At 42.1% G+C, this 22239-nt stretch overlaps 1 protein-coding gene across 14 annotated transcripts in view; it reads left to right on the forward strand.

The window, feature by feature from the left end:
• Nucleotides 1-22239, forward strand: part of DISC1 (DISC1 scaffold protein) — a 419870-nt gene that overhangs the window by 130509 nt on the left and 267122 nt on the right. For all 14 annotated transcript variants that reach the window (XR_010319406.1, XR_010319407.1, XR_010319408.1 and 11 more), the window contains 2 exons: nucleotides 3212-3359; nucleotides 20302-20431. Coding sequence is in view for 11 of the 14 variants with exons in the window: in XM_064276664.1 (XP_064132734.1) it covers nucleotides 3212-3359; nucleotides 20302-20431 (278 nt within the window). In the remaining 3 variants the exon portion in view is untranslated. The remainder of the gene's footprint in view (nucleotides 1-3211; nucleotides 3360-20301; nucleotides 20432-22239) is intronic.

Genomic DNA, 22239 nt, shown 5'->3' on the forward strand with positions numbered 1-22239 from the left:
AAAAGCCAGTGGTTTGAACCCCCCAGCCGCTCCATGAGAGAAAGATGTGGCAGTTGGCTCCTGTAATGATTTACAGTCTTGGAAACCCTATGGGGCATTAGTTCTACTCTGTCCTCTAGGGTCGCCATGAGCCGGAATCACCTTGATGGCAGTGGGTGGGTTTTACCATTTCGAGTGTTTTATTTTGAAGGGTCAGCTTGCATTCTCTGAGGACTTCTTATCTGGCAATGGGAGGGTATAGTTTAGGACATGGTGTAGGCAGAAGGAGACCAGGCTGGGGTTTAAAATTTATTGTGAACACTCTCAGGCCAGTAATTAATACCGGTACTACTACTACTACAAAGAGCCGGTCCTTTTGGATACTTAATAAGTGGTCCTACGTGCTCTACATAGATTATCTCATTTAATCCTCAAAAACTCTATGATGTGGATGCTATTATTAACCCCATTTTTACACACTGGGAAGCTGAAGCTTAGAAAGGTTAAGTAACTTGGAGATCAAACAGCTAAAAATGGTAGAGTTTGCAGTACAGACTCAGATTTTTTCCTCACCTCTATGTGATAGCATCTTGTCACATCTTTACCATTACATTATGACATCTTAATGTGTTATTTTAGAGCATATAAGGTAAGAACTTTATTGCTTTTTTTTGCCAATGCTTTAATTTTATACAGCAACAAAGTATTAAGGAATAAATCATAATGTGTTAAAAAAGACTAAAGTTTGTTGTTAAGGAACAGGTACATTTTAATGTTATCATAGGAGGTTTGTCAGACCAGAGTCCACTGTGTATTTTAAGTGTGGTGTCTCAATTAACCTTAGCTATAACTTCTGAAGAAGGCAGCATAAATTGAGAGCCCTGGTAGTTATTGTGGGCTGGTATTGAACAGTTAAGTAGATAATCTTTTCTGTATAGTTAGGATGAATTCTAGGTAAATTTTCTTAATAAATTTCTGGCTATTGGTTCCTAGTACATATGGAAAATTTATGGGAAGGCTTTCACTTGCCATCTCCAGACACACAGGTTTGCTGCTCCAGAAACCTGGGGCCGTCTTTCATCTGCCCATGTTTCCTCCTTGGGAATGGGCCAGCACCAGGGCTGAGGCCACTTTAGATTTGTCATATCGACAAACAGTGTTAACTCTCGGATGGTATATTAGAAAAGGGTTTGTTCAAAGCATTTTGTTCAAAATGATAAGCTTGTGAAAACAGCGTTTTAATTTAAAATTAAGTCTTAAAGAAATGGCCTATTTGGAAAATGGCCTGCAGGGCCATAGGAATGTAAAGGAGTTTTGTGATCTAAGATAGGGTCACCAGAACATTTAGTTTTCATGGCATACTTAGAAAAGGATATATTTGCAAGCAATACTTAGGAGCTTAGGCTGCTGCCTCAGGACCACCTACTGCCAGGGGTAAGTGGGATTACAGTCCCCACACACACTAGGAGCACACCAGCCTAGCCAGGACCACCGGGAGGGAAGCTCTCTGGAGTGTTCTTGTTAGGTGCCGTGGAGTCGGTTCTGACTCATAGTGATCCTGTGCACAACAGAATGAAACACTGCCTGGTCCTCTGCCATCCTCATAATTGTTGCTATGCTTCAACCCGTTGTTGCAGCCACAGTGTCAGTCCATCTCATTGAGGGTCTTCCTCTTTTTTGCTGACCCTTTACCAAGCATGATGTCCTTCTCCAGGAACTGATGACATGTCCAAAGTATGTGAGACCTAGTCTTGCCATCCTTGCTTCTAAGGAGCATTCTGGTTATACTTCCAAGACAGATTTGTTCATTCTTTTGGCAGTCCATGACATATTCAATATTCTGCTCCAACACCACGACTCAAAGGCATCAGTTCTTCTGTCTTCCTTATTCATTGTCCAGCTTTCACATGTGTGAGGCGACTGAAAACACCATGGCTTGAGCCAGGTGCACCTTAGTCCTCAAGGTGACATCCTTGCTTTTCAATACTTTAAAGAGGTCTTTTGCAGCCAGTTTGCCCACTGCAATGCAACCTCTGAATAAGATCTCTAAACCCAGTCCTTACCTTTCTGTAAAAATAGCTTTATGGGAAACTTTCCTATTCTTTAGGTATTCGATTATGACAGCATTATGATGAGTTCTCATCTGAGGGAATTTCAATTTCTGCAGTTAATTCTGTAAGGAAAAGTTGTTTTATAGTGATTCTGTGTTTATACCCTGTCCTAGGAGACCTAAGTCTTCCTACTTTACTGCAGAAGTGGGTTTCTGGTCATCTGTAGCATGATAGAACTTGAACAATTGTTTCTATGACTTTTGTAACTATGTCTGCTTCATCTTGATATACAGCCTTTGAGGAAATATTCTTTTTTGTTTTTTAATTTTATTCTGGTAAAATAAATATAACACAAAATGTGCCATTTTAATCATTTTAGGTGTACAATTTAGTGACATTAATTACGTTCTCTGTGTTGTACATCCATCACAACTATTTCTAAAATTTTATCACCCAAAACAGAAAACTTAGTACCTATTAAGCAATAACTCCTCATTCTCCCCTCTCTCCAGCCCCTACCACCACCACCCATTGCCATCAAGTTGATTCTGACTCAAAACGACTGTGTAGGACAGAGTAGAACCCCCCATAAGGTTTCAAAGGAGTGGGTGGTGTATTCGAGCTGTTGACCTTTTGGGTAGCAGCCAAGCTCCAGCCCCTAGTGACAACTGATCTACTTCTTGTCTCTATGCATTTACCTATTCTAGATACTTCATATAAGGGAGGTCATCCAATATTTGCCCTTTTGTGTCTGACTTATTTCACTCGGTATAATGTTTTCAATGTTCGTTCATGTCGTAGTGATGAAATGTTCTTCAAATGAACCCTTGGGTGGTGGTTTTTTTCCAACTGATAATATATCATCCACCAAAATTAGCAGATTTTCTCCCAAATGATCACCATGGTCTTAAAAATAATTAATATTAAGTATTCCTCTGTGTGATGGTCATAAACTATAACCTCTGAGAGAAGTATGAAAGGTAGGAGGGCCATACTGTTGGTGAAAAGGCAGAAGATTCTTAAAACCATCAATTGAGAGATGAAGGTGCTGGCCTAGAAACCCATCACCTTTGTGTTATATCATTAACGTAAAGGTGAATGAGGAGTGGAGCTAAGAGACTCCAGATTATCTATTTTGAGTTTCATGGTTCTTTTTCTCTCACATTCTTTTGGATTTCTAGCTGAGAAGTTGAAACAAAGATTAGAAGACCTGGAGAAGGAGAAAAGCACCCTGCAGTTTCAGCTTCCTTCCCAGCAGCCAGCGCTCAGCAGAGTCCTGAACCAATTGGGAGCACAGGTTCAGGCTACCTTGAGCTGGGCCACTCAGAAGTAAGTACTACGGTGGCCACCACTTTCCACTCATGTTTCTTCCTTTTTTACCAGCTCCCTTTTTGCAAAGAGCTGAGAGGGGCTTAGCTGAAGAGGCCTTTAACTGCCCCTTTGTTGCTTGGCCAGGCAGGGGTTCCTTCCGGAGTGAGGAAACTGGTGTGGGTCATGCTTCCTCAGCAGGCCCTTTCTGCTAATTGACACGCAGCAGTGTCCAGGAGAGACCCTCTACAAACCACAGCCTGAGGATTAAGCTTCCTTTGGAGAGAAGGTGGGGGTGGATTTCCTCATGTCAAGGGCAGCCTGTTGTTGTTAGGTGCTGTTGAGTCGGTTCCAACTCATAGCGACCCTATGTACCACAGAACGAAACACTGCCCAGTCCTGCGCTATCCTTACAATCCTTGTTATGCTTGAGCCCATTGTTGCAGCCACTTTGTCAATCTGTCTCTTTAAGGGTCTTCCTCTTTTCTGCTGACCCCGTGCTTTACAAAGCGTGATGTCCTTCTCTAGGGACTGATCCCTCCTGACGACATGTCTAAAGTATGTAAGACGCAGTCTCGCCATCTTTGCTTCTAAGGAGCATTCTGGTTGTACTTCTTCCAAGACAGATTTGTTTGTTCTTCTGGCAGTTCATGGTATATTCAATATTCTTCACTAACACCCGAATTCAAAGGCATCAATTCTTCTTCGGCCTTCCTTATTCATTGTCAGCTTTTACATGTATATGATGCAATTGAAAATACCATGGATTGGGTTGGGCATACTTTAGTCTTCAAGGTGACATCTTTGCTTTTCAACACTTTAAAGAGGTTTTTTGCAGGAGATTTGCCCAATGGGATGCGTCTTTTGATTTCTTGACTACTGCTTCCATGGGTGTTGATTTTGGATCCAAGTAAAATGAAATCCTTGGCAAATGCAGCCTTTTCTCCGTTTATCATGATGTGGCTTACTGGTCCAATTGTGAGGATTTTTGTTTTATGTTGAGGTGTAATCCATACTCAAGGCTGTAGTCTTTGATCTTCATTAGTAAGTGCTTCAAGTCCTCTTCACTTTCAGCAAGCAAGGTTGTGTCATCTGCATAAAGCAGGTTGTTAATGAGTCTTCCTCTAATCCTGATGCCCATTTTTCTTCATATAGTCCAGCTTCTTGGATTATTTTCTCAGCATAGAATTGAATAGGTATGGTGGAAGGATACAACCCTAACACACACCTTTCCTGACTCTAAACCACTCAGTATCCCCTTGTTCTGTCCAAACAACTGCCTCTTGATCTGTGTACAGGTTCCTCATGAGCACAATTAAGTGTTCTGGAATTCCCATTCTTCACAATGTTATCCATAATTTGTTATGATCCACACAGTTGAATGCCTTTGGATGGTCAATAAAAACACTGGTAAAGATCCTTCTGGCATTCTCTGCTTTCAGCCAGGATCCATCAGACATCAGCAATGATATATTTGATTCTGTGGCCTCTTCTGAATCCGGCCTGAATTTCTGGCAGTTCCCTGTTGATTTACTGCTGCAGCCACTTTTGAATGATCTTCAGCAAAATTTTACTTGTGTGTGATATTAATGATATTGTTCTATAATTTCTGCATTCAGTTGGATCACCTTTTTTTGGAAATAGGCATACATATGGATCTCTTCCAGTCAGTTGGCCAGGAAGCTGTCTTCCAAATTTTTTGGCATAGACAAGTGAGCACTTCCAGCACTGCGTCTGTTTGTTGAAACATCTCAACTGATATTCTGTCAATTCCTGGAGCCTTGTTTTTCGCCACTGTCTTCAGTGCAGCTTGGACTTCTTCCTTCAGTACCATTGGTTCCTGATCATATGCTACCTCTTAAAATGGTTGAATATCGACTAATTCTTTTGGTATAATGACTCTGTGTTTTCCTTCCATCTTCTTTTGATGCTTCCTGTGTCGTTTAATAGTTCCCCCATGGAATCCTTCACTACTGTAGCTGGAGGCTTGAATTTTTTCTTCAGCTCTTTTAGCTTAAGAAACACCGAGCGTGTCCTTCTCTTTTGGTTTTCCATCTCCAGCTTTTTGCACATGTCATTATAATACTTTACTTTGTCTTCTTGAGCCACCCTTTGAAACCTTCTGTTCAGTTCTTTTACTTCATCAATTCTTCCTTTTGCTTTAGCTGTTTGACATTCGAGAGCAAGTTTCAGAGCCTCCTCTGACATCCATCTTGGTCTTTTCTTTCTTTCCTGTCTTTTCAATGACCTCTTGCTTTCTTCATGGATGATGTCCTTGATGTCATTCCACAACTCGTCTGGTCTTCAGTCACTAGTGTTCAATGCGTCAAATCTATTCTTCAGATGGTCTCTAAATTCAGGTGGGATATACTCAAGGTCATAATTTGGCTCTCAAGGACTTGCTCTGATTTTCTTCAGTTTCGGTTTGAACTTGCATATGAGCAGTTGATGGTCTATTTTCACAGTCGGCCCCTGGCCTTGTTCTGACTGATGATATTGAGCTTTTTCATTGTCTCTATCCACAGATGTAGTTGATTTGATTCCTGCGTATTCCATCTGGCAAGGTCCATGTGTATAGCCACCGTTTATGTTGGTGAAAAAAGGTATTTGCAATGAGGAAGTCATTGGTCTTGCAAAAATCAATCATTTGATCTCCGGCATCATTGTATCACCAAGGCCATATTTTCCAACTACCGACCCTTCTTTTTTGTTTCCAACTTTCGCATTCCAATCACTAGTAATTATCAATGCCTCCTGATTGCGTGTTCTATCAGTTTCAGACTGCAGAGGCTGATAAAAATCTTCAATTTCTTCATCTTTGGCCTTAGTGGTTGGGGTGTAAATTTGAATAATAGTTGTATTAACTGGTCTTCCTCATAGGCATACAGATATTATCCTGTCACTGAGGGGCAGCCTGGTCTCCTGTAATTGTGTTTTCAACCTGTAAGATCCACAGATGGTCTTTTCTTAACTGAGAGATGAAAATATGTCCTGTTACTCTACCTTCTGCTCCTGAGCAACTTTTGTTGTTTTTTCTGCTCCAGGGCCTCCTGGGATCGTTCCTGTAGACAGAGCAATAGTTTATATCTCTAGTCCAGTGTCTCTTGAGCTTGGCTGCACATTTGAATCACCTGGAGAGCTTTTAAAACCACAGCTGCCCAGGCTCCACCCAGGTGATTCTCATGGGCAGCCTTGGCTGAGAACCGATGCTCTAATCTACCAGTTTGTTTCAGCTCTCCTGCTGAAGGCTTGTGAGTGAGGGAACAGATTTTTTATGAATGCTGTTAGCCTACTCCCAGTGCAGGTGTATTCAGGTATAAACATGGCTACAGCAGTTACATTGCATTTCTGACTTCCATTCGGCCCTGAGAATCACAGCATTTTCTGGCCTGTTCCTATTAAGTGTGCAGGCACTATACCATCAGTTTGTTTTGGTGCCTCCCTACAGCCTGTCTGAGCAACGAAGTCAATTATTTTATTACGTGCTTGCCTTGCGGTGTTGCTGGTAGAGTGCCTGGCACCTGGTGGGTGCTTCCTGATAAATGTTTGTTAAAAGGATGTTCACGTGTGCCTCTTAAATATCGTGTGATTTCCACCTCCCCATTTCTGTTCTCTTCTCATCTGACGTTGAGATGTCACCTCAACTCCTCTCCCTTTCTCGCATGAGGCTCTTCCCAACTTGACTTAATTCTTCCTTTTTTATCTTTGGGATTATTTTTTGTCCTCCATGCCAGTCTTGGATTGTTTTTAACATTTATCAATTATTGTTTTTATTTATTTAACAAACACTTGCGAAACAGTTTTAAGTGCTTAAAGAAGTAACTAATTTAATCTTTAATCTTTATGATAATTCTAGGGGGTAGTATTATTTTACATATTGACATCTATATCAATATAGATATTGATATCCACATCTGTATCATCTGTGTCTATATATCCATCTATAACCAAAACGTCAGCAATTTGAATCCACCAGCTGCTCCTTGGAAACCCTATGGGGCCATTCTACTCTGTCCTATAGGGTCACTATGAGTTGGAATTGACTCAATGGCAATGAGTTTTATACCTGTATCAATATTGATATCATGTATGTCTATAAGTTTATATCAGTAGCTGTCAGGGATTGAATCGTGTCCCCCCAGAATATGTGTCAACTTGGTTAGGCCATGATTCCCAGTATTATATGGTTGTCCTCCATTTTGTGGTTATAATTTCATGTTAAAGAGGATTAGGGTGGGATTTTAACACCCTTACCCAGGTTGCATACCTGATCCAGTATAAAGGGAGTTTCCCTGAGGTGTCGCCTACACAACCTTTTAGCTCTCAAGAGATAAAAAGGAAAGGGAAGCAAGCAGAGAGGGGGTCCTCGTGCTACCAAGAAAGCAGTGCCGGGAGCAGAGTGCATCTTTTGGACCTGGGGTCCCTGTGTGGAGAAGCTCCTAGCCCTGGGGGAAGATTGATGAGAAGGCCGACAGAGAGAGAAAGCCTTCCTTTGGAGCTGATGCCTTGAATTTGGACTTTTAGCCTACTTTGTTGTGAGGAAATAAACTTCTCTTTGTTAAAGCCATCTACTTGTGGTATTTCTGTTATAGCAGCACTAACATGACTAAGACAACAGCTATATTTAAGGCCAGGAAAGGGTAAGTGACTTGCCCCAACCACACTGAGCCGCTAAGCCAGGGTCTAAACCCAGGCTGTAAAGCTCCAGAGCCCCTGGTCTGAACTAGCAGGCTGTGTACTAGCACACCTGCTGGCTTTCTAAGTCTGAGCCTGTAAAGGCTTCCTGCTAATGTCTCTTTACCCCTACATGTGATTTGGATGGAGAGCAGTGCTTTTCTTATGATCTTGGCTAAGTTTCTCATGAACATGATTAACTGAAAAAAAAAAGTATTCTCAATTATATTAAGCTAAGCCATATGAAGTTTCTCATATTTGACTGTTTGTGACCTGTAAAAATAGCACTTTGGTTTGGTTCAGCCTAATATGTTCCCTATAAAAGTATAGATCTTTATTAAATACTTATTAAGCCAATATAAACTATTGGGTTGCATATTAGTTATTATTCTTTCTCCTTTTGCGTATTAGCTATTATTTGTTCCCCTTTTTCCTCCCGGGTGCTATCTGTACACCATGTTTTTATTTCCCATTCACTTTCTGAAGCCACTGTGGTATGATTTCTATCTCATTCCCCAAATGTCTCCCAAAGTCAACAATAATTTTCTATCGTTAAATTTAAAGACAGTTTCAATTCTTATTCTACTCTATTTCACTGCAGTGTCTAGAACTTTTGACCAAATTAATTCTTAAAACCCTCTCCCCTTGGCTTTCATGATTCCACACTTTCTTGGTCTTCTTGCTAACATTCTGACTATTCTTAATCTTTCTGAGCTCTTGTTCCTCTTGATGTCTTCTTAATATTGATGTTCCTCCATCTTCTGTTTTAGACCGCTTTCTCTTCTCACTGTATACTCTTTCTGGGTAATCTCAAACACTGCTTTACTTAGGTACAGTAGAACTGCCCCACAGAGTTTCCAAGGAGCACCTGGTGGATTCAAACTGCTGACCTTTTTGGTTAGCAGCCATAGCTCTTAACCCTTAACCGCTATGCCACCAGGGTTTCCATTTATGTGCTAATTTCCCCTGAATTTATATCACTAGCTCTGATCTCTTTCCAGAGTTGCAACCCACAGCCACTTTCACTTAAACATCTCCCTTACCTGATCCATAGGTGCTCGTATGTCCAAAGCTAAATTTCCTACCTTCCTCCCCAGGGAGCTCTTTCTCCAGTATTCCCAATTTCAGTGAATTATACCACCTGGTTACCTAAGCCAGAATGAGAGACATCTTTGGCTTTTCCCTTTTACTTACTCTCCACGTCCCTTGGTCACCATGTCCTGTAGATTCAATTGTTTTCCTCTCTCTCATTCCCACCCACTTCTTACCCCCATGTCAAAGCCTCAGTTCTGGTCTTTAAAAATTCTAATCTGAATCATTGAAGTGGCCTCCTTATTGGTATTCCCAATGCCACTATTATGCCATCTCACACATGTTCTACAGTGTCTACAAGATGGAAATATCATGTCCAGTTCAGTCGTTCTGTTGTTTTCAGGATAAAGTCCATGCTGCTTAGCATGACATTCAGAGCCTTCGTGATCCAGCCCCTGCCAGCTGCCCAGAATTTAGCCATCGCCACCTTCTCTCTGACATACTGAAGTATTAGAAGTTGCCTGGGTGCTCGGAATTTTTCTAATTTCTGATGATCTTGCCCATGCTTTGGAAGTCCTGCTCCACTGTTGTCACCAAACTCTTCTTTATTCCTCAAGACTTAGCTAAGGCACCATCCTTGAGAAGCATTGCCCGTCAGTCACACTATCTCCCCTTGAATTACTATAATCCCATGAATTACCTCACCCCTATTCCAACTATCCATTTTAGCCTGTGACATTTGTTATCAGTGGGGTTGATCTGGACTGCCAAAACCCAACCCAACCCATTGTCGTCGAGTTGATTCTGACTCCCATAGCGACCCTATAGGACAAGGTAGAATTGCCACAATAGGTTACTGAGGAGTGGCTGGTGGATTCAGACTGCCAACCTTTTGGTTAGCAGCCTGAGCTCTTAACCACTGAACCACGAGGGCTCTGATCTGGACTGCAAAAAAAAAACCCATTGCCATCGAGTCGATTCTGACTCATAGCAATCCCTATAGGGTCGCTATGATCTGGACTGCCCCCCTCCAAAACCCATTGCTGTCAAGTCAATTCAGGCCTCCCCTAAAATGAGCTGTTGCTTGGAGGCTGTTACTGCAGTTCTCACAGAGGCCACCAGGAGGACAGTGGTGCCCAGAGCCGGAACAGAAATCTTACCAGGAAGGGGCTCCCTCTGCTTTTGGAATGAAGTGTACTTTTCTTGTGTAAATAAAATAGCTGTATTAACACAGACATTTTTCCATACCAATTAATAACACAAATAAATGCCTCTTAACCTTTTTGAGATCAGGTATTTCTTTGAGAATCTATCACAAAATCCCGTATGTACATACATGCCAATCATCACGTGCAGTTTCAGGAGACTCACGGATTCCTTGAGGCTTATCCATTCACTCTTTAGGGACCTTTGGATCCCAGGTTAAGAACATTTGGTTTAGGACAAGACTGAAGAAAATGTAAGCACCAAGGTATAGTCAGGTACTTTTTTTTTTTTTTTAAAAACTGTCACTTTGTTCTTAAAAATCACTGTTTTTAATTCAGCCTTGTAAATTTTTTTTTTTTTTGTAAAAGCACGGTTTAATTCTCTGAACTCATGTTGAGCATCACCTTGAATCAGCCCTTCTTGAATAGCACTCTTTCATTTGTTCAGGTCTTGTCAGCAGCCTCGAGAGTTTAGCTGCTGCCATCAGGGGTTAACTGTGTTCTTCAATAGCAGGTACCGGTAGTCAAAGTATTTGGCCACCCAGTGCCTTTCTTTTTTTTTTTTCTACATTGCTCCATCATGTAACTGGTTCATTGAGGTCTTTCCACTCAGTGGGGATATAAACACAAAGTGGTGCTGTTTTTTCTCTAGTCTCCATTTTGCTTTGTTGAATCTGCCTTTCCCATTTCTCTATGATATCTTGGGCAGATTACACAAATTTCTGGTCATTTTCAGTTATTTATTTTTCACCCAGTCCAGTCTAGTTTGAAACTCAAATTATATATCCAATACAAAGCTTCCCCCATCCCCAGCTAGACTTGTGACCTGGGGAACTTAGTCTGGGATATGGGGGTGTTGTCCAGCCTTTTGATCCTTTCCCTTCCTCTTTCAAGGTGGTGAGGAGGGGAGTACCAAGATCAGCATCTCTCAGGTTAACCAGATGTTATAACCTCTCCTTGTTGGCCATCGCTGCCTCCCTGACCAAGAAAGGCATCCACGCCCTCTGTCTGCAGTGTCTGCCTGCTTACTCCTGTGGAGCACATGTGTGAGCTCTTCACAGGGCATCAGGAACAACTTCTTCTGTTCTACCTCAGCAACCACCACTTTCCATGTGATCATAGCTTCTTTCTGTGGAGGTCCTCCTGTCCAATGAGTGCACTTGTTGGGGGAGGGTGGTGCCAGCAAGACGTATCAAGCCCCAATAACTTTTGTGATGCCCACATGATCCATGGGAAACACAATAAATTTGCCACACCAGAAGGCGGGCATTCAGTCTGCCCCGTTACAGTACAGACCTCTTTCTCTGACTAAAGGAGTCCTGGTGGAGCAGGGGTTAAGTGCTTGGCTGCTAACTGAAAGGTTGCTGGTTTGGCCCATCAGCCACTCTGCAGGAGAGAGATGTGGTAGTCTGCTTCCATGAAGATTACATAGGAAACCCTATGGGACAGTTCTCCTCTGTCCTATAGGGTCGCTATGAGTCAGAATCAACTTGATGACAGTGGGTAAAACACTGGCCAAGTGCCTTGTCTCTCCACTTCCTTTTCCCTTGCTCAAGGGGTGCAGTGATATATCAGAAGGTCAGTTGCATAAGCAGGTATTGTGGTAGACAAGATTGGTGCTCTGGGTCACAATCCTGTGGCCTCCCTCTGATTTCAGCTACACCTGTGGACAGTGTTGTGCTTACTGGCGGTTTTCCACCTCAGGCAGCCAACCAATATCTCAGTTTACCTGCACAAGGCTTTCTCTGAAGCTGTATGAGGAAGGAGGGGGGATGGATAATGTCCCTGAGAACAAACCTCAACCAGTAGGGGTGGAAGTTGGTGGATAAATGCCTCAGTCTACCCAGTCTCTGGGGGACAGTTCTGAAGCATGCTCCATACATTTTTTTCCAGAAGATTCCTAGGGAGATTGAGCCCCAGTTGCCTATATGGTGACTAGTTCAGTAATTCACCTTTTATTGGCTTTTCCTCCTTCCCACACTCTCCCTCCAGTTCCCTGGAAATCACTTCTCCTAAATACAACCTGCACTCAGTTCCTTGTCTCAGAATCTGCTCTTAGAAGAGCTCAGACTCAGACAGCTATTTGTGTGAGATGGTCAGATGTCAGTCTTCCTGCTTGCAGGGCATCCCAGCCTTTAAGGGTGATTCTGTTGGGTTTTTTTCCCACTTGGTAGGAGTGGAGATGTTTACTCACTCCTTGCCCCCAGAGGGAGGGAAGAAAAAGCATCTCCTTGAACACTCCACTTCCTACAAGGCCAGTGGGGCCAGATGGGTGTGGAGAACATGTTTGTGGCAGTGCTGCTTATGCAACTTGCTGAGTAGGGCGCCTACTCAGTGGTTAGATCTTTAAAATAGAACATACTTAGGCCCTGTTTGCATCAGCTCTGACTTCTAATTCTGAGGGACAGGAAAACTTCACCTGAATAACAGCAGCAATCAGAGAGAACAGAGAGGAGCTGTTCCTGCCAGCTCTTTCCCTCCATCAAAAGGCGTTAGTTTCCCCTTTCTCCTAAGAGCAGGGTGTGGCCTACCATAACACATTTGACTTATAATTTTCTCATTAATACTTTGCATTTCTCTAACTGTACATCCTGTGTGTTTTCCCTTTGGATCTTCACCAAGGTCTACATTAAAACTGGTCACAATTGTAACCTAATTTGTGTGTGTGTGCACATGTGTGCACACTATGTGCGCGAGTGTGTGTGCGCAAAATGCCCTTTATCAAAGACCCAGTGGATAATTAAAACACGAATCAATAAAATATGACTAAGCTTAACAGTGAAGGTGTGCAACGGTTTTCCAACAGGGCTTGTTGAGGCAGAGCTCTGCTTTGCTTGTCCAAATATTCCCTGCTCAGATGCCTTCTTTCTGACGGGAACAGAAGAGATAAACACTGCACAGCATCCTGGTGTTTCTCGACTGAGTTGTTTTCCTTGCTTGGTTCTTCCTCTGTTCCCTGTGAAACGTAATTCTTTCTTCCTATTTAATTGTCACGTAGGGACCAGCACAGCACAGAATTCAATGACAGGCAGCTCCGAGTTCACAGACTGGAGTGAAGATAGACTGTTAAGACCAGAAGATAACTTTTATAGACCCATTTTATCAGAGACATAAAACTGGATGTCTGTGGTATGACATAAAAATGATCATTATTGTCAATGTACCAGGATATGTTTCTGAGCCCTTAATCGGAAGTGGGGAGCCAAAAGGGGGAGCTAGCACAGTATGGGCCTATTCTTGCCCCCTGGAAATACTGGCTGCTCAGTACTCTTTTGCAGTTGCCTAGCCCAGAGAAGGCAAAAGAGGAGAAAACCAAGTTGAAGTGAGTCAAAGAGGGCACTTCAACTTTTTTAAGAATAAGTGGATTATAAATAAAAGCTTCCAAATAAAGTTCTCCCATGCCATCCCCTTCTTTCAGATTCTATCCTGAGGCCAAGTGGCACAGGGCATGTCTGTTATAAAGCAAGTAAATATTCATGTGTCCCTCTTGCGGGGAGACAAGAACTGTACAAAATAATAATCATTTTCCCGAGGAATGTGACTTCTCAATTCCCCTTCCTTTTTAGACCCATGTCATATGTGTAAGGAAGAATTAGAAAGATTTAAAATAGACTTCAGTGGTTATAGGACTGCTCCAAATGACTTCTTAATCACTATCTCCCCAAACAGGGAGAGATGGAAATACATAAGCCATGTGACATAAATTGGATTGGATGGTTATTGTCTTAGTCATCTAGTGCTGCTATAACAGAAATACCACAAGCGGATGGCTTTAACAAAGAGAAATGTATTTCTTCACAGTAAAATAGGCTAAAAGTCCAAATTCAGAGTGTCAGCTTCAGGGGAAGGCCTTCTCTCTCTGTCGGCCTTCTCATCAATCTTCCCCCGGACTAGGAGCTTCTCCACACAGGGACCCGGGATCCAAATGACACACTCTACTCCTAGCACTGCTTTCTTGGTGGTATGAGGTCCCCCTGTCTCTTTGCTTGACTCTGTCTTTTGTATCTCAAGAGATTGCTTCAAGACACAATTCAATCTCGTAGATTGAGTCTTGCCTCACTAACACAGGAAACTCTGGTGGTGTAGTGGTTAAGTGCTAGGCTGTTAACGAAAAGGTCAGTAGTTCAAATCCACCAGATGCTCCTTGGAAACTCTATGGGGGCAGTTCTATTCTGTCCTATAGGGTCGCTATCAGTTGGAATCCACTTGACGGCAATGGGTTTGGGTTTCACTAACACAACGTGTAGAAAAATCACACGATATTGGAAATTATGGCCCAGCCAAGTTGATACACACATTTTTTGGGGGGACATAATTCAACCCATAATAGTTATCAATAGGGAACAATGATGAGCAAAGCTATTCAGAACAGCCATGCTCAACTTTTTTTCCAGATAGTCATCTGAATGGAGGTAGCTCCCCTGCAGCCTCATTTTCCTGACTGTGACAATGAGAACATCAGACTTCATCGTTTCTGGTCTTTTCCACAATTAAAATTTCTGACTCCAGCAGTGGCACAAAACAGCAATTTTCCTGGCGCAACAAGATTGACATTGCTGTCTGAAAAAGGGACCCTCTGTACTGTACCGGAACTTGGTATAAACCACACGGGCCGCCACAGATGACTTGCTGTAGGGGAGGGAGTGCTCCCCTAATAATCCGGCTCAGGAACCACTAATACCCAGATGACTGTTTAATTCTTTTTTCAAAATAACTGAAATATTCAGTCGGAACGGTCACGTCATGAACATGATCACGGGAATGAGAATTTGTCTCCTGTGCAATTTGGAGCTGAAATTTTTTCAGTGGTGTAGGATCTTATTTGACAAATGGATTTTATCCTTCTTTAAATTTTTTATGGAAAAAGACAAAAATGGAAAGGCCAGATTTTTCCAGTGCCAGGCAGGCCCAGATGGGGGTTTGCTTGACTGGTCTGTAGGAGGCCTTGGTCTGGGAGGGAGTGTGGGATCTCAGACACACAGAGTTCCCCGTGGGCCCTGAGTGCTGTTCTAACGGTCTAATCCTCATGTTTTTAATTCTTCCCCTGAGGGACGTGCTCATTTTACATACTGATTAGTTTATAGCAGCCATGCTAATTTGCACCGACATCAGGGATTACACATTGAGAATTACTAACTATAAAGGGAACAGCATTGTGAGAAGGAAGAGGGCGTATGACTCAGAGGACTACGACTTGGAAAGGGAAAGCGGTCCCTTGCTTCATTACTGAGCTCCGGTGTGTGCTGGGACGCCTTTAGCACTGGGCTGTGGCCCCCTTTCCACACCTGGAGTGAGTGCCTGAGAGACAGAGTGAGGAGTTTTGGGGAACCACAGGGGCTTTTCTTATGGACTAAGTAATGAGTGTGATTAACGATAAATATAGAGAATTCCCAGTTATCCACCTGTAGCCCCTCTGCAGCTAATTTTCAATTCAGTGTTGATTTCCTTCGCTAACTCCCATCCTGGCCCAGATGGTATTTATTTAGGAAATTCAGGGAACTCTTAATATTAGCATAAGCAGAGCAAATTGGGAAATAAATTAATGCAAAGAAATGATATAATGTAATAGGGAAGTGAATATAAATGACTTCTGGATCTTCTGGGCCATGGACTCATTACTTCATTCAGCAAACGTTTAATGAGCCCCTCCTCCATGCTGGGCACCTGGCAAGCCCACATGAGGTGGACTTAGCCTCTGCCCTCCAGGGGCTCACAGTCCCTTGGGAAGACAGCCCCGGTGGAGTGTGCTGGGAATGGTTTAATTCCAGAGACTTCTGAGGTATTTAAAGGTCTTTGGAAGCCTTGCATTGTTAATCTCCTTCTTCTGCATAGGACAGCAGGCACGTGGGTCATGAGAGCAGTGCTCACTTTCCCAATGCAAACGTGGAGACACGATGGAAGTTAAACCACCAGCTTCTGAGGTGGGGAGGGGGTACTCAGTCTCCTCCTTGCTGTACCCCAGTGCCTCAGGTGCAGGGGTAGATTAACCAGTAAGCCAGGCATGCATGGGTTTACTTGTGTTTATTTACTGGCCTGTCATGCACAATTTCGCATGGATTTTACCACGTACTTGATGTGGTGAAAAACAGGTAAAATTGTGCACTGCACATTAATAAGTAAGTACAAGTAAGTCTGTGAGTACCTTGCTTATTGGGTAATCTGTCCCTGCCGGGGTGGGGCCCATGCAGTAGTGCTCAGTGATCATTTGTTGAGTAAATTTGATCCCCGTAAACCAAAAACAAAACAAAACAAAACAAATCCAATGCTGTCGAATCAATTCCAACTCATAGCGACCCTGTAGGACAGAGTAGAACTGCCCTGTAGAGTTTCCAAGGAGTGCCTGGTGGATTCGAACTGCTGACCTTTTGGTTAGCCGCCATAGAACTTAACCACTGCACCACCAGGGTTTCCTTGATCCTCGTAGTCAACCCTGTTTTGCAGGGGCCTAACAATTTTATTTTATTTTTTTAACAATAGGCATGTGGCAATTAGCTTTAAATTGCTGAATGATCTCTCGAAACTGTGATGGCCAATAGAAACTGTTCGTTAGCACCTGTCCTCAGGGCACACGGCTTACCTGCCATACCTTAGTTACAGCCTCTGTGGCTATTTGTTCGCTCTGACTCCTGGCAACCTTATGAATGAAATGCCGCCCAGTCCTGGGCTACCCTCATGATCCTCGGTGTGTTTAAGCCCCTTGTTGCAGCTGTTGTGTCCATCCGTCTCATCGAGGATTTCCCTCATTTTCGCTGACCCTCCACTCTACCAAATATGATGTCCTTTTGTAGCGATTGCTCTTTCCATCGACTTGACGGCACTGGGTTTTTTGGTGGGTTTGCTCTTTCCTGATGATGTGTCCAAAGTGCCGTCCTCACTCCAAAGGGGCATTCTGCTTGTATCTCTTCAAAGACTGATTTGTTCATTCTTCTGACAGTCTGTGGTATAGTCGGTATTCTTCACTGACACCTCCATTTGAATATACCAATTCTTCTGTCTTCCTTTTTCATTGCCTAGCTTTCAGGTGCATATAAAGTGATTAGTCATTATTTTTATTATTGTTATTCTCGTTTTAAAAATGAAGTTCAGAGAAGTTAGGTGACAGGCCAAGGATACACAGAAGAAGGCAGAGCTAACATTCAAGTTGTAGTCTTCTAACTCCAAGTGCTATGCTCTTTCCATCATCCTCCTGCCCCTGTTGAATATTGAGGGAGGTGACTGAATTAATGGATGTAGATTGAACAAGGAGGAAACAGATGTTTACGATTTTGCTGAGAACCTAATGCAGTGTGGTATCTGAGACAGGACTTGAACTTGGAATTCAACCTGCTCTGCCCTTGACGCCCAAACTTTGCTTCTTGCTGTCTGTAAGGCCATGGTCTTAATCACTTAATATCCCTTTGAGTCTGTTTCCTCATCTGCAGAACTGTAATAATACCTTCACCTTAGGTCCATAATGAGAAGTGAATGTGATAAAAATGATAATGCCCAGTGTGTAGTAAATTCTCAATTCATAGTTTATTTTATTATTATTAGTTTAAAATTTTTTATTACTAGTACTGTTATTATTTGCCTTTAAGCATACAAAACAGAAAACTATGTCTTTAAAAAGAAATTCTAAATTGGGTGGTAAGTTACAATAAGTGACTGACAAGTCTGAGCTGTGTGGAGAGAGATTCCAGGGGAAGAGGGGACATGTTTAATTTGGCATTTTTAGGACACTGAATTTATGCCTCAAACTGTCAGAAGCTACAGACACCTGCTTCTCTGCAGGGGAAGATGCCCTTGATGGTTTACTTATTAGTGGGATTTATTTAAAACACAGACATGTCGCTTTTGTCCAGGGGTTACAAGACAGGTTGGCTATGTTAAAATATTTAACTAAATAGTGCAGCTACTTAAGGTATGTGGTAGAAAACATTTTTTATTGTACTTATAAGAATAACACATGGTCACTGTAGAAAATTTAGAAAGAAAAGATTGGCCAGAAGAAGTAATCCTACCACCCAGAGGTAAGAGCTGATAGCATTTTGGTGGCTCTTTTCCCTGTCTTTTATTTTATATCCATATTATTTTTACAACAGTTGGTTCATATTACACCTGTTTCCATAAAGCCTGTTTTAAAGCAAAGCAATATGCAGCGAACATTTTCCATGACGTTACATCTACTTTTACAACCTAATTTTTCATGACTGTACAGCTCTTGGAAACCCTGGTGGCATAGCGGTTAAGAGCTTTGGCTGCTAACCAAAAGGTCGGCAGTTCGAATCCACCAGGTGCTCCTTGGAAACCCTATGGGGCAGTTCTGCTCTGTTCTATAGGGTTGCTATGAGTTGGAATCGACTTTACAGCAGTGGGTTTGTTTTTGTTTTTTTTTTTGTATAGCTCTTCTCTGTGTGGTCGTACCATAGTTGACTGAACTAGTTCCTCGTTTGGGGCACAGCTAGGGTGTTTTCAGTTTGGGGCTGCTAGGAAAACACCTGATATTTTTGTAGCTTATCTTTGTGTCCCTCTCTGATTATTTACATGTGACAAATCCATAGAACTGGGAATAGACGCACCAACGTAAATTTTAAGTCTAATTCTTATTCCCTAAAATTACCAAAAGGATTATGATGCAAGAAAACCTTTGCCACTTTGATAGTTGAATAAATATTTTTTGGTTTTTTTATTTGTGTTTAAAACTATTTTTGATGATAAATACCTTAACTCTTTGTAATTCTTTTTTTTTGGAACATCTGGAATCTGTGCTTGTCTTTTTCATATTGATTTGATAGAACTCTTTAAATTAGCAATATCATCCTTTTGTCTGACACATATGTTGCAATATTTCCACCAACTAGTTACTTGCCTTTCTGCTTTACTGGTGTTTTCTTAAACATGGCTTCCTTGAATTCTTGACTTGGTTTGACTGAGGTTAAATAATTTTCTGTCATAATGCATTGGGTTAGAAATCAAACACTATAAGGATGAATTGATCATCCTTTGATGATAAATATCTGTAAGACTGTTGTAAAGGCAACTCACCAAAAAGCAAGTTGTGTCTGCATTTTCATGAGTATTGCTTTAATCAATTTGTCAACTCCTGCAAGAGTAAGAGAAGGAAGCAAACAGATTTTAAGAGATTTACAACAGTCTTTCAGCAAACCTTTTCTAAGAAGCTCTGACCCAAGTACCTACAAGTTGGTCACACCTCTCCTTTTAATCTTTACACTCAAGATTAGTCTTGGAACTTGTCTCTGTTTGGATGGTCCAAGGCAGTGTTGGCCAATGAAATATAATGGGAGCCACATGTATAATTTAAAATTATCTAGTATTTTTGTTATTGTTGGCTGCTGTCAAGTCAACTCCCGACTCATGGTGACACCATGCACAATGGACTATTGTGATCCATAGGATTTTTTGCTGGTTGGGTTTTTGGAAGTTGATTGCCAAGCCTTTCTTCCTAGTCTGTTTTAGTCTGGAGGCTCTGCTGAAACCTGTTCAGCATCATAGCAACACGTAAGCCTCCACTGACAGACAGGTGGTGGCTGTGCATGAGGTACATTGGCTGGGAATCAAACTTGGGTCTCCTGCACGGAAGGCGAGAATTCTACCACTGGACCACCACTGCTCCCAAATTATCTAGGAGCTACCTTAAAAGAGTAAGAAGCTGAAATTAATTTTAACAATATATTTAATTTAACCCAATATATCCAAAATAGTATCATTTCCATATGTAATCAACATAAAATATTAATGAGATATTTTATACTTTCTTATACTGAGTCTTTAAAATATGGTGTGTATTTTTCACTGTCAGCACATTTTAATTTGGACTAACCACATTTCAAGTGCTCAGTAGCCACATGTGGCTAGGGACTATAATGAAAATTAGGCTATGAGAAAAGGAAAAAGCCCTAACACATTTAAATTAAAACAGAAACTTACATTAGGTGCCTCATCCCTATGACACTCCTGAGGATGAGAACAGCCAGGGACCATTTTGGGAAATTTCTTACTCTTAAAATTCTTGTAGGCCTGAGGATTTCAGTTCTATGGCGTTTTATTTTTAGGGCCAGCAGCGAAGACACCCAACCCATGCTCAGAATAGAGCCAAAGCTTCTGGAACCTACTGCTCAGGACAGACTCCATGTGTCTATCACTAGGCGAGACTGGCTTCTTCAAGAAAAGCAGCAGCTGCAGGTAAGCAGATGAAGAATCTTCAATAACTAGGGCAGTGTTTTTCTTACTCATTTAAGCCAAATATAACAAAGTGGGTCTTTGCTTTCTTGAGTGTAGCAATTAGAGCTTTAGCTGTCAACCTCTAAGGTATAAAAAGGAGAGATCGGTGGAGAATGACTAGAGGGTTTGTATGAATCTCATTACAAATGAGAGGTTGAAAGCTCAGCAGCTTTTGTGCCTGTTTTTGATAGTCGTCATTACCTCTTGAATATCCTTCCCTTGTCTGCCGGGCCAATTTGTCACCTCTTATCATTTTGACCTTTAGAGGGTTTTTTTGGAAGGCAGAAAGGAATCTGTACTGTGAAAATTCCTTAAGAAAATTTCTGTCATGCTGGACTGTGAGCAGCAGTATGTGAGGAAATGAAGTGCTAAGTCCAGACTCGACAAGGCAGGCAAATCTGAGAATGTCTAGCAGCAATGCATAGAAACCCAACATTGGCCCAGGGCAGTGGATGAAAGTTGACCAAGAGTCATCACTGTGTTAAAGCCAGCAGACAGTCAGGAGCTCTGGAAGCTGACATGGCACCCCAGAGGCAGGGAACCTTGAGACTGGGTTCCAGCCTACAGCAGCCTGGATGCCTTAGAAGCAATGGGAACCAATGAGGAAACACCGATTAGAGATGACATGACATTGTGGAAAGAACATAGATCTTCAATACCTGAGTTTAAATGCTGTCGTAGGCTTAGCTGTTGTGTGAGCTTAGGAAAGTTATTGGAGTATGGGAGCTTGGACAAGTTCCGGGAACACCTGCACCCACACCTGCCAATGCAGGGTAGTATTGTTATCTGAGTCTCCTCATCCAGGTCCCTGCGATAACAAAAGGGAAGCAAAAGTCATCATAATTTGAAGATATTCCCCAATAAGCTGAGCATGTATATATTCAGTGAGCATCATTGTAAAGTTTGGATCGCTGAAAATTTTGCTGTCTGGTTTTTAACAATATTTACCAATTTAAAGGTCTGCAAAATTCCAAATAATGTCAGAGTGCATAGAAAATAAATTGAGCCCAAGGTAGTTAGTGCTTAAAGGGAATATTCATGGCAGCACTCCAGGGAAAGATGGAAAGTTATTTATGCAACATATGTTTATTGAGTACCTACTATGTGCCAAGCACTGTTTAGAATGCTTGGAATCCCTTTGGAGCTTATGTTCTAGTGGGGGTGGAGGTGGGGAGAAAGCGGAGCAGATAGACAATAAATGATAAACATAATAAATACCTAAATTATGTACACAGTGCGTTGTAGGGTGATAAGGAGTTCCTAAAAAAAAAAAAAAAAAAAACCTTCCTGGGTGGTGAAAACGGTTAAGCACTAGACTACTAAGCAAAAGGTTGGTGGTTTGAACACCCCCAGAGGTCTTAGAAGCCAAGCCTAGCAATCTGCTTCTGAAAGATCACAGCCTTAAAAACCCTATGGAACAATTCCACATCGCACACATGGAATTGCCATGTGTTGGAATCAACGGCAACTAACAACAACAACAACAATAGGGTGATAAGAGCTGTATTGAGTAGACCGGGGTATCAGGGTAATGGGGTCTACTGATTGAGAAGTGAGATTGAAGCAAATGCTAGGAGAAGAGGGAGGAGCCCTGGAAGAATCTCCAGTGAGAGTGTTCCAGGCAAGGAATAGCCAGTGTGAAGACTCTATTAGGTGGAGTGTGCCTAGCATGTTCCAAGGGCAGCTCAGAGCCCAGTGTGGCTGGAGTAGCGTAAGTGAGGGGGAGAGTAGTATGGTGTGAGGTCAGGGATGAAAGGGGCCTGTAGGGC

The sequence above is a fragment of the Loxodonta africana genome, chromosome 25 (genome assembly GCF_030014295.1).
Source record: "Loxodonta africana isolate mLoxAfr1 chromosome 25, mLoxAfr1.hap2, whole genome shotgun sequence".
NCBI classification, from domain to species: domain Eukaryota; kingdom Metazoa; phylum Chordata; class Mammalia; order Proboscidea; family Elephantidae; genus Loxodonta; species Loxodonta africana.